The 12,805-nt window shown below is 46.0% G+C and overlaps 1 protein-coding gene across 2 annotated transcripts in view; it reads left to right on the top strand.

Moving 5' to 3' along the window:
• Positions 1-12,805, top strand: part of vps13c (vacuolar protein sorting 13 homolog C) — a 78,858-nt gene that overhangs the window by 48,177 nt on the left and 17,876 nt on the right. For both annotated transcript variants that reach the window (XM_061247098.1, XM_061247097.1), the window contains 21 exons: positions 92-211; positions 695-798; positions 902-1,069; positions 1,357-1,661; positions 2,628-2,775; positions 3,050-3,200; positions 4,167-4,285; positions 4,960-5,129; positions 5,825-6,078; positions 6,523-6,746; positions 6,836-6,928; positions 7,279-7,644; positions 8,082-8,171; positions 8,937-9,092; positions 9,554-9,818; positions 10,082-10,242; positions 10,338-10,459; positions 11,057-11,354; positions 11,794-12,183; positions 12,379-12,483; positions 12,579-12,743. In XM_061247098.1, the coding sequence (XP_061103082.1) occupies positions 92-211; positions 695-798; positions 902-1,069; positions 1,357-1,661; positions 2,628-2,775; positions 3,050-3,200; positions 4,167-4,285; positions 4,960-5,129; positions 5,825-6,078; positions 6,523-6,746; positions 6,836-6,928; positions 7,279-7,644; positions 8,082-8,171; positions 8,937-9,092; positions 9,554-9,818; positions 10,082-10,242; positions 10,338-10,459; positions 11,057-11,354; positions 11,794-12,183; positions 12,379-12,483; positions 12,579-12,743 (3,974 nt within the window). The remainder of the gene's footprint in view (positions 1-91; positions 212-694; positions 799-901; positions 1,070-1,356; positions 1,662-2,627; positions 2,776-3,049; positions 3,201-4,166; positions 4,286-4,959; positions 5,130-5,824; positions 6,079-6,522; positions 6,747-6,835; positions 6,929-7,278; positions 7,645-8,081; positions 8,172-8,936; positions 9,093-9,553; positions 9,819-10,081; positions 10,243-10,337; positions 10,460-11,056; positions 11,355-11,793; positions 12,184-12,378; positions 12,484-12,578; positions 12,744-12,805) is intronic.

Raw genomic sequence — 12,805 nt, 5'->3', positions numbered from 1 at the left:
AGTCTCCTTATATGCCCTCCTGTCCTCTTCTCTCTCTGTATGCACAAACACACACACATTCACACGCGCTCTGCTCTTTTCTCTCTGGCAGTGTCCCCAGGCTCTCCCTCAGATGGGGATGTGATTGATCTGAAAATCATCATGCAGCTCGGTGCTTTCAATATCCTGGTGTGTGATCAGAGTTGCAGCATCGCGGACATAAAGATCCAGGGTAAGAACACATTACAATTGCGGGTCTGAACAACATTGCAATTCAGGGTCTGAAAAACATTACAATTCAGGGTCTGAACAACATTGCAATTTTGTGTATGACCCAACGTTGTAGTATCCATGGTATAAGTATTCAGGGTAAGATGAACATTATAATATTAGGGTTAAGACTAACATTATAATATAAAGGGTAAAAACCCATTAAGACAGGAGCAACATTAATGTGGAATTTATTTTAAGATTCAGAAAACAACTCAAATTAAGACTCAAACTTTCCCTCAGGTTTGTTTTCAGATATTACAAAGGGTTCATCTTAATTATGAACTTCAGTTCAGTTAAGCGGTGTTCATTAGTGAAGTATTATTAGTAAACTACCAATGATTATTCAGACAAAAGCCCAGGGTGGAATGGAATAATCTTCCATTAGTTTAGTTTAAACCACCTGTGGAATATTGTGGATGAAAACATTAGCCTTGCTGTTTAGGCTTTCAGGGGTCTCTGCTGATGAAGGGGACTCAAACACACATCTCGGCCGGCCTCCGAGATTTCATCGTCATCAACGCTGACCCGAAAACCATCCACAAAAAGGCAAGCAAACATGTCCATGCCATATCCCAGGCAAACATGAGACTGGCTGTCATGCTGGTGGGGTGCGAAGGTTGAGCGTTGACGGTTGTGTGGTTTCTGGCAGGCGATCTCCATCGTGGGAGACGAGGTGTTCAGTTTCGCCATGAACCTCACCCCAAAAGCCACTGAGGGGCCTGGGTATACCGACACCTCCAAGGTCGACGGCAAGGTCAAACTCAATGTGGGCTGCATCCAAGTGCTTTACCTGCACAAGTTTGTCATGTCTCTCCTGGTAAGCAAATGTAACAAATGCTCACACTACATATATACATATTCAATCTGACAGCACACTACACCTGTAGCTTCAAAAGGAATTTGAAAAAATGAACATTGGAGTGCTGTGAGATAGGACCTCAGATAAATACAGTATGTATTATGTCAATTTAACAAAAATGAAAACTGATAGTATTTTCATGAAGATATTTTGTATTGTGGCTCTTGATATGAAAACATTTGAACTACATAAACTTGAATATATTCCTCATTCTTGTTTGTTTGTATTTCTCCCCCCCGCTCCAGAACTTCACCAACAACTTCCAGACGGCGAAGGAGGCTCTGACAGCCGCCACGGCTCAGGCCGCGGAGAAGGCCGCGTCCAGCGTGCGCGACTTCGCCCAGAAGAGCTTCCGCCTCTCCATGGACGTGCGGCTGAAGGCTCCCCTCATCATCATCCCGCAGTCCTCCACATCCCTCAATGCCCTGGAGGCAGACCTGGGTCTGATCACCGTCGGGAACAGCTTCTCCCTGCTGCCCGTGGAAGGCCGTCCTCTCCCCGCGGTCATCGACGAGATGGACATCCAGCTCACCCAGCTCAAGCTCAGCAGGTCAGTGGGGTAGTGCTTATGGGACTTATACACTGAAGTATGCTTCAAGCCCCTGTAAGTAATCCCACTGCTGTACCGTAAAGGCTAGCACACACATTATTTAAAGATGTAAGCCTTTAATAACTGTTATGAGTCGGCTGTGTCTGTTTAATATTCGGCATATGCTTGTTCAATTGTACAAGCGTGCCAAGTGGTAAGTGATCGTGGTATACATGTGGAGCATCTACCAACGTTTCCCTGAATCTTTCTGAATTTACTTAAATTGTTTTACCAATCACTCATTTAAGAGGCCAACTGGAAGTACATATACATCAGTGAGCACTTTATTAGGTATTTATTAGACATATCTTCTGCTGCTGTAGCCTTCTGCATACTACTGTTGTAATGCGTATTTGCATTACTGTCACCTTCCTGTCAGCTTTGACCAGTCTGGCCATTCTCCTGAACTCTCTCATTAACAATGCATTTCTGCCCTCTTTTTCGCACCATTCTCTGCCAATTCTAGAGACTGTTGTGTGAAAATCCCACGAGATCAGCAGTTTTTGAGATACTCAAATCACCACCAACAATCATTCCATGGTCAAAGTCACTTAGATCACATTTCTTTCCCATTCTGACATTCGGTCTGAAAAACAGCTGAACCTCTTGACCATGTCTGCTGCCACATGATTGGCTGATTAAATATTTCAGTTAACAAGCTGGTGTACAGGTCTACCTAATAAAGTGGTCACTGAGCGTATTCTGTGCACTTATTAATCATAGAGTAGATTCTCAGAGATTTTGTGTGACCAGTAAACTTTTTATAATACTGAAATTGTGTGTTATCAATAGCAAGTTCTATATTATTCTACTATATTAAGTGGAATGGCGAACGTCACACCAAAATGAGTTGCACTTTCCATTGATTAAAAAGAAGTGAACATGCAGTTTATCATCACTGTCTTTCTTCTGTATCACTCTGGACAGGATTTACCTGGACACTGACTCAGTCCAGCCCAGCACTAAGCTCCTGGAGCCAGTCAATTTCCTCCTGTCAGTCAAGAGGAACCTGGCTTCTGCCTGGTTTACCAAGATGGCTGCCGTAGAGATTGATGGGGACCTGAAACCCATGAAGGTGCTTACACTTTGTTGTAATTATACAAATCATAATAAGCGTTTCATTTTCCTCATCACCCTTCATTACCTGTAAGATAAAACTTTGCCTGTTATAATAATTTATTACTGTATCTCCGAGAAGGTGTATGTATGAAATCTGACCCTCTTAAGTCTTGCTATATCTTGCTGTTCAGGTGTGTCTCTGTGCTTTTATTTATTTCTTAAGTAGTGTAGCACATTCTCATATTCTCTGTATGTTCTCATTGTTCCTGCACATGTATGTGGTTCTCCAGGTTGCTCTGAGCCAGGATGACCTCTCGGTTCTGTTGAAAATCCTGACGGAAAACATCGGGGAGGCAGCCGGGCTGCAGACGGACGCGCGGGTCTGCGCAGACGCAGCACTGAAGCAGCAGGCTCTGCGCCCGGGGGCACAATCTCCCAGAGGTAGGGGCAGAATCTCCCAGAGGTAGGGGCAGAATCTCCCAGAGGTAGGGCCAGAATCTCAGAGAGGTAGGGCCAGAATCTCAGAGAGGTAGGGGCAGAATCTCCCAGAGGTAGGGCCAGAATCTCAGAGAGGTAGGGGCAGAATCTCAGAGAGGTAGGGGCAGAATCTCCCAGAGGTAGGGGCAGAATCTCCCAGAGGTAGGGGCAGAATCTCCCAGAGGTAGGGGCAGAATCTCCCAGAGGTAGGGGCAGAATCTGAGAGGTAGGGGCAGAATCTCCCAGAGGTAGGGCAGGGTGCCATTAATCTCCAGCTGTCATGCACATCTATGGGCCTTAAACTGAAGTGCTACTTGGACTTTGTCTTATTTTCCCATGGAATGTCACTGTTCGGTAATTTCAACGACACAAAACAGTGCTGGCAATCAACTGTCAAAAATGATGTCTGAGTTTAGAATGAGCGTGCAGCTGCTAGGATTAAGACATTTATGCAATACATTCTTTTTTTTTGTTTTGAAATATGTGCTGTGTTGTATTCTTTCTTCGGCTGTATTCTGTTACTCAGGCTGCAAATCACATCAGTCTCACAGCATGCATGAGAGTCCAGGCCAAGCCAGGCTTTTGTGATGCTAATGAAACCTATTCAGAGTGTTTGTAGGCTTCCTGCTGTTACGCTGGGCAGTGATTCTGTGGTCATTTGAATGTAAATATATTGCCTACCCTTATTTGTTTTTAGCCACAGGCTGCAGTGTCTCAATTAGATTGACTGAGACTTTTAACATATTAATGATGTCATCTGGGAGAGAAAAACGGACTGCAGGCTTACAGGACAAAATGCAGTTATTTGAAGTCTCAAAGTGTGACAGTCACACTTATTTTATGTGTGTCTGTGCGTGTGTGCATTTGCCTGCGTTTGTTTGTTTGTGTGGGTGTGTGTGTGTGTGTGCCTGCATGTGTGTCCATCTTAAGGGGAAGTTGAGCAGCAGAAGGAAAGTAAGCACCCAGAGGAAGAGCCACTGGAGACCATGAAATTTAACTTCAACATTGAGTCCCTGGCGTTGGTGCTCTACAATAACGACCCTAAGCTGGTGAGTACCATACACTCATACTGTCTCCCAGCTCTGGTTGAGATCTGATAACTTGTTCCCAGCTCTGATGCCTCACATTGATTTCCACCACTGATTCCCAGCGATGTTTCCATTTGTCATACCTCAATCATTCCAAGCTCTGATTTCCAGCCTTGCATTGATTCCTTGGTTTGCTATCTCAAGTTCCTCCTCCCATATCTACAGCAGGTGCTCCTATTACTAACTACATGCCCATAGTATAGTGAAAAACCTCATGTTGTCTTCAAGTTGGAATTTCCTGATGGTGGAAATAATTACACTTTGCCTATTTGTAATTTGTGTATACGTACTAGTGGCTGGTGTGTCAGAGTGTGTCAGTCAAAAGGTGTTGTCAGTAACCAGGAGGTAAGCAAGAGCATCATGGTATTGTTTACCCTTGCACATCTCCATAAGTCATTTCAGTCATTTACTGTGTTCTCCTAAATCTTGGCTAATCAGGAGAGAAAAGCATAGTTAGCCAGTGAAAACATCCACGGCTTGCATCCCCACGCAGTGTGTCACCATCAGTGCTCTCGTAACAGGCATGAGTATTACGATTGTGTATTTGCTGTCTCAGGGATGCCCTGTTGTGAAGGTGCTCTAGTCTTACCCTGTGCGTGTGGGCAGAGTGACCTTTACGCCGTGATCCTGTGTAGGTGGCCCCAATTAGCCGGCACGAGGAGAGCCTGTGCTTGGGGGAGTTCACCCTGCACTTGATTAAGGCCTCGGGGAAGATGTTCAACAGCGGGGCCCTGGAGGTGTCCACCAGCCTCTCCTCCTGCACCCTGGACGACAAGAGATCGGGAATCCAGAGGGTCACCTCCAGGTGAGGGGAGTCCCGGGCAGAGAATTGTTTGATCTCCAGAGACATAAGCATAGCGTTTATATCAATATTTTTTCAAGATTTCTGTAGCTGCTAAGGGATATGAAGAGACACAGTGTTTCTGTTGGGAAATGTGTGATCTGTGTGATGTCCCTTACCCAGGTATAGCAATGAAAAAGACAATCTTAATGTGAATAAAAAATGTAAATATAAATTGCATCTAAATGTAATATATTAATGCATTGCTCTTAATATTTGTAGCACTATATACACTATCAAATAAGTACTTTAAGAAAGAGTTGTTTAAGAATTTTTTTTGGATTGAAATTTTGACTTGACTAAACGCATTCATCTGTGGCATTGCTTACGTCTGTATTTATCACATTAAAGCTGAATTGCCTCCAAGTACAATAGATATGCCTGTTAAATAGAATATGTGCATACATTAAAATTGCAGTGTTTATCAGACTATCAGTGTGTGCTCTCAAAAATAGGATATTGTAATCCCTATTCTGTTATTTCAATAAAATAGTGTTCACAAATAAAAACACAATGTTCAGTAAATAGAGAGGGAGTTTCCTCCTTCCATATTGATGGATCATAATATGTTTATTTGTAGTCCATCGTTACAAGTGGCAGTTTGCTGAAGCAATTCAGGGTAATTACAGTGTTTTGCTGAGCGTCTGATGTGCCTGCAGGATGGTGGGGAAGCGGGTCGAGGACAGCACCGATGCCATGATCGACATGACGTACTCGCAGGACGACAGCTCCCGGTCGGTGGTGGCTGTGCTTCAGAAGCTCTATCTCTGCGCCAGCGTGGAGTTCCTCATGGCCGTGGCTGAATTCTTCCTCCAGGCTCTGCCCCAGAGCCCGCCCACTGCTCCCGATAGGTTTGGCCAGCTGCCTCTCAAGCAGATTGCAGAACCAAAGATCTACGTCGACCCCAAAATATGTAAGACTGTAGGCAAAAGTCATAGCTTGCATTAACCCTTTTGTTTTTGAATGCACATTGAAGATTGCACCATGGCTTCTCAGACCCTTTAGCTATCCTCTCTCTTTCTTCCCAGAAATTCTTTCTTGATTTATGTTTTGGATTATAATATTATAGCTATCGCTGTGTAAAGATATTTACTTTTGTTTACAAGTCCTAGCTTGTTCAACTAACTTTACACTTTGATTATGAATGGGACTTCTGTGCCTTCTTGGTGATATTGCACTTCTGTATTCCTGAGAAACTGAAGTTTGTCATGTTTGTCAAGTCACACCTTCATGTCTTTAAGTGCCTTGCATAGGCTATAATACTTTCTACCAAGAATTATAACTGCAAATGTGACTCAAAAGCTTTGGTATTTCGGAAGTGTTAGCATGTTAATAGATAGTATTTGTTTGTCCTTAGCCTCGGTGCCTAAGATGAAGATCCGAGCTGTGGTAGTGGACCCTGAGGTGGTGTTTGTGGCAAACCTCATGAAGGCTGATGCCCCAGCACTGGTAGCCTCCTTCCAGTGCGACTTCTCCCTGGAGATGGATGAAGCTGTCCAGGCCATGAAGGCCAATCTCAGGGAGCTCAAAGTTCTGGCCTGTCCCTTCATCCGCAACAAAGAGGACAAAGCAGTCACCACCGTAAGGGACCGCCGTTCCTAAATCTTACATGTCGTTAAAGCTTCAGTGATCAGTCCGCTCTCATTCACGGGATACTGTGCATGTCCTAGGTTCTGCGTCCATGCTCCGTTGTCCTTGAAACAAAAAAGCGTCAAAACGAACCGTTAGCTGGATCTGTGACTGTGGAGGAAGTCATCATTAAAGTAAGATCCCGCACATCGCACTCTCTGACTCATGACTGTCATTGAAGTAGTCACACATTAGAATGGAAGAGTTTCATGAATATGTGTCTTATACATTTTTAAATATATGCCTGCCACATTATACACCACGGTTCTGTACCCAACACCTCCAGCATGGTGTTAGAAACTGTTCATCAGAAGACATTGGTTTTACTTAACAGACTCCTATGTGTATACTCAGTATGCCTTGATTGCTCTTTTTCACCACTGTAGTTCCATACTGTATATGATAATGATATACTTGCATAGCATTTGTATAAACTATTTTCATTATTGCATATGTATAATTGCATCTTTATATTCTTATACAGATCTCCCCAGTGATTCTCAACACTGTCATGACCATCACGGCAGCCATGACACCCAAATCGAAAGAGGACCAGAAAGAGGAGGAAACGGGTGACCTCGGCAAACTATGGTCCATCATGAACATATATGAGAGCAACCACTGGTTCCTTGGTGTAGATACGGCCACCGAAGTCACGGAGAGCTTCAGAGACCAGGACGGCCGCAATGCCGGGGAGAGCTTTGCGGTAGAGGTTAAGGTGGTGCAGGTCACTCTGGAGTCCGGTCTGGGTCATCGCACAGTCCCCCTCCTGCTGGCTGAGACATCTCTCAGTGGCACCGCCAAGAACTGGTCATCCCTGCTCAACGTCAGCGCGGATATGACGCTGGAGGTGGGGAACATTGTTCTGTTGTGCATGTAAGACCTCTGGGCCATGCTTTATATTTGCATAGAAGATGCATAGGATGGGGTCACAATCTGAACTACGCATTTCATAGCTCGGTGGGAACAGTCCCACAACGCTCTTGAATCTACTAATGGTTAAATTCCGGAAGAGATGTAAAGTGGCTCAGTTATGGCCATGATTTGTAGAATGAGATGGTTGTGTTTTGAGGAACTAAAACGGACAAACGCTAGTTCCAGGATTGAGTAGCAGTGCTGACGTTGTGGTCCTCCAGGACCGGGGCTGAGAATCCATGTAGACACTGCGGTTCTCCATCAGGACCTGATGTCTATAACTTTTGACCACCGTTAAATTAACTACTGTGCAGCATGAGTTTGGCTTCTGTTACATAGTGTGCAGCGTGACTGTTCTGGCTTCTGTTTCAGGTGAACTACTTCAATGAGACCCATGCTGTCTGGGAGCCTTTCATCGAGAGAGTGGACAACGGGAAGCGCCGTTGGAACCTGAAACTGGAGGTACTACCCACTCGGCTGTCATACAAATCTTCTGGGAAGGTCCTCTTCAGAAGAGCCCAACGCAAAACCAAACAAGTTAGCAGGCATACTGTATAGGTAACTGGAACACAGTACAGGTCATTCTCATGTACAGCCTAAGCTTTGGATCTCGTCTCCAGTCCAAGGAATCACAATAAAACAAGGACACAACCTCTTGTCTGTTGTACATGATTCTCTGGTATGCAACAGTTGCTTATAGTGTTGTGCTTGTACTGCGCAGAAGAAGTCCATTCATGTCCACAAGGCCACAGTGTGCCTGGATATTGCGGAAACATACTTAGACAAAGCAATCTTTTACAACCACCACTGGACCCTGATTAAGAGACACTACAGTGGAAAGTTGCCTATTTCGACGCAGACTCAAAACACACCTGTTCAAACTCTACCTTAGTCCCCCCTCCTGATTTACCCCGCCCCCCCCTTCTGATACCCCTATCCCTGTCTAACCCCCCCCCTCCCCCCCCCCAAAAAAAAAAAAAAAAAAAAAAAATTTGCACTTATGATGACGACTATATGTTTAGAACAGCAGTCCAGGTGTATTTTTCTAGTTCTGGATGTGATGCTTTGACTTGTGGTAGAACCTATGCACTTGTAAGTCGCTTTGGATTAAAAGCGTCTGCCAAATGACTAAAATGTAAATGTAATGTAAATTTCATGCTCATTTGATTGACTTGTGTTCAGACAGCAGATTTAGTCTGCTATAAGTAATTCTTGATTGCCCTTTAGATAAAAAACAACCCGGTCCAGGATAAGAGCCCAGTTCCCGGGGAAGATTTTATCGCTCTCCCAGACCCTCAAACTGCCATCAACATCTGCTCAAAGGACACCATGAACATCACCATTTCCAAATGCTGCATCAACGTGTTCAAGAACTTAGCCCAGGTAAGATTAGCCTATGGGCAGAGGGGGAAGACTTAATTGCCAGACTGAGCTCTTGTTTATCACTAACACTTCTTTAGACTTGAATGTGGCACATAACGCTTCCTAAACCTTTTCATATGAAGGGATGAATCAACCCCAACATCAAAGAATCCCTGAAGCACAGGCTTTCTTTTTTACATTGTGTATTTGATTAAATCCAGTGTAAAAATGGTATTTTGGTGTATTGTGCAATTCAATTTTCTTTGTGCGGTTGTCTCAAGAACTGGGTCAAGCTCCCGTGAAAGCCAACACAATTACAGCTTTATGCAAATCAGCTTATGTGTATGCTATTTCACGTTAACTGTGTCAGTGTTATTGAGTTCTCACAGCAGCAATCATTCAGGTAATTATGTGTTATTCAATGCGAGATTGTGGGTCAGTGTGCTGGCTTTGTACTGGGCAATCTCTCTCTGTGTCCCCAGGCTTTCTCTGAGGGAACAGCCTCTACGTTTGACTACTCTCTGAAGGAGAAGGCCCCGTTCACTATCCACAATGCACTGGGCATCCCGCTCGTCGTGCAGCACAGCACCAACCTGCGCGTGGCCAACTCAGCATCCCGCGGCAAGCTGCACGAGGTGCCCGTGGGCCAGAGCCTGGATCTGGAATATTCCGTCTTCGAACCCTCGGCACGGGGGAAGCTTTCTGCCCTCCAACGCCAGGAGAGTTGCCTCTTCAACCTCAGTTTGGGTCAGTGAGCATAGCACTACTTGAAATATGTGCCCGATTTCTAATCTAATCAATCAGTCCCATTTATTATGTTAGATTGCTTGTTAGCTTAGTAGATACCTTTATCCAGGGCATGCATTTTATATACTGTGGGTGGCATTTAACTTAAGCAATTCAGACACCCTTCTGCGGGTTATCTATCGTTTTACCCTCAAGCTCCAAACCCTGTTGCTTTTATATTCCACTGTTATTGAGTAAACTCCTTGTTTCCTTGATTTGGTCAGTGCCATCCGGGTACAGTGAGATCGCAAACATCCCCGTGGACAAACCGGGGCGGAGACTGTACAACGTGCGAGGGCCCATGACTCAGGAGGCCGTCACCGTGCTGGTGCAGACAGACGCCACCGAAGGAAACAAAGTCATCACCGTGCGCTCGCCCCTGCAGGTACGGGCTGAGTCAGCGCCCCTCTTCTCCAAACCGCCTGTCCTCTCACGGCCCCAGATCCAGCACGTTCACCTTTTCTTTTAATCCACAAACAGATCATGAACCACTTCTCCGTGCCCTTCACCATTCTGAAATACTGCCCCACTTCAGGAGGACTCGTCAGTATCGGTGTCGCTGAGCCAGAAAATGAGTCCCACGTGGCTCTGGACTCTTACAGGTGCAATATACTTAGGCCACTGCTCACAGCCACATTACCATGCCAGCCACTCTGCATATGAAGAGGAAATATCATGTGTGTGTTTTTTTTATTGGACGATAGCCATTAATAAAATGCTAATGAAGACGGCACTTGCCTAAAAGAGGTGAGGCTATTTGTTACAAGACCATTGTAAATCCCTTCCTATCATTGAAAAAGGTTCACTGAGGCTCATGTTCCCTGTGCTTTTAGTCCTCAAATTCAGGGTTCAAAATATGCAGCTGATGGACCGACACCCCAAAACATTTTATAGCTGTACAATAATAAATGTACAATTATTGGTTGAAAATGGGTCTAATTGCCTCAGCCAATGGCGTGGGAGGGGTTCAATGTTCGCGCATTCACAGAGAAGGGGGAGGGATAAACAGTGTTGTGGTTTGAGGGTGTTTGTTGCTGCAATTTCTCCGAAATGACCTATTGTACCTTCAAGCTCTTTTCGTATATTGACAAGGCTGCAGAACCAACAGCATTAGGCAGCAGTATTCATACCGAGTATATTCCAGGACAGTATTCTCTGGTGTTCGGAGCCTGTGCTAACCTGTGGGTGTGTGCTGGCAGGGGGCAGCTGTTCCTGCAGCCCGTGGGCCGTCTGAAGGGTCAGTACCAGCCGTCGTCCACCTGCATCGCCTGGAAGGAGCAGGTGCACTGCAGCACGGAGGTGCGGGCCATCCTCCAGTGCCCCTCCAGCGAGAGCAACTTCCTGCCCCTGGTGGTCAGCACGCTGGCCGTGCCTGACGACATCCGCTACATCTCCCGCAAGGGCGAGGATGACTGGGACCCCGCCTACATCATCCACCTGCACCCCACCGTCACCATTCGCAACCTGCTGCCCTACTCCCTGCGCTACCTGCTGGAGGTAACCCGGCCCGGACAGAGCAGCCGGCGGTGTGCTGTTTGTTCAGCCACTGACCTACATCCGGAGGAGCTTGTGTAGAGCTCATTACCGATATGGCCACATTTCCACGTGACATTTATTACCACTATTCTGATTAAGCGCACTTCCCTGATCACTGCGTTGTTCGCCTGCCCTGGTTCCGTCTGGGGCTGTTATGTTCAGGGTTGTGTAACTGAGAAGCAGTTGGTGCAAAAGGACCTGAATTAGAATTCAAACCTGGACTCTTATGTTGATTAATGTTTTGTAATATATGTAGGGATGATAATTCATGCACAAGATGAGTCAGTGCATGTATGGCTGGCTATGTTATGTACAGTGTTATATAAATAAAGTGAATGGAGGAATGAGTGAATGTCCGCGGGCCGAGCCCTGATGATGTTGTTCTGTTCCTGTCCTGCAGGGGTCAGCAGAGACCCACGAGCTGCTGGAGGGGAGCACGGCGGACGTTCTGAACGCGCGCATCAGCGGCGAGATCATGGAGCTGGTGCTGGTGAAGTACCAGGGCCGCAACTGGAACAGCCACGTGAAGATCCACCAGGGCATGGCCGAGTTCTTCTCCGTGTGCTTCAGCTGCGACTCGGCGGAGAAGCTGACGGTGGACGTGTGCGTGCACACAGCGCAGGCCGGGGGCCGCATGGTGCTGTCCGTCTTCAGCCCCTACTGGATCATCAACAAGACCTCCCGCGTCCTGCAGTACCGTGCCGAGGACGTCTACGTCAAACACCCCTCTGACTTCCGCGACGTTGTGCTCTTCTCCTTCAAGAAGAAGAACATCTTCAGCAAGAACAAGGTAGGGCGAGCGGCTCCACTCCAGTCCTTTGTGTTTCTCAGTCCCAGAACCTCATGGCTCTCTTTCCAGAATGTTCCTTCTCAGCTGCTGCCACCTGCCTTATGGAACTGCCTGTTTCTTTGAGATGTTTTATTTCATTATGATTTTTTCCTCAATGACTAGCTGTGTAACTTTTTTGTTTTCTTCTTGCTTCAGCTGCAGCTGTGTGTCTCCACCAGTACATGGTCAGATGGATTCTCCCTGGACACAGTTGGAAGTTATGGCTGTGTGAAGTGTCCTGCCAGTAACATGGAGTACCTGGTAAGATAGTCGGTTCAGAAACGGACCTGTGCGTTGTTTTTGTCTCCTTTTTTTTTGTCTGGCTGTTGAACATGCAGTCACTGCTCTCTTTACAGGTGGGCGTTAGCATCCAGATGAGTAGCTTTAACCTGACACGAATTGTGACCATGAGCCCCTTCTACACACTGGTCAATAAGTCGTCCTATGAGCTGGAGGCGGGGGAGGTTCAGATGGATGAGACCATCATGCGGGGGAAGTGGCATTACATTACATCCAAAGAGGTAAAGGGCATGTAAATGACAGGCATGCAAGACACATGACGCAATCACAAGTCAGGCTCAAA

The sequence above is a fragment of the Conger conger genome, chromosome 6 (assembly GCF_963514075.1).
Source record: "Conger conger chromosome 6, fConCon1.1, whole genome shotgun sequence".
Taxonomy (NCBI): domain Eukaryota; kingdom Metazoa; phylum Chordata; class Actinopteri; order Anguilliformes; family Congridae; genus Conger; species Conger conger.
The sequence above is the reverse complement of the archived record's forward strand: the minus strand, read 5'-3'. Positions and strand labels throughout refer to the sequence as shown.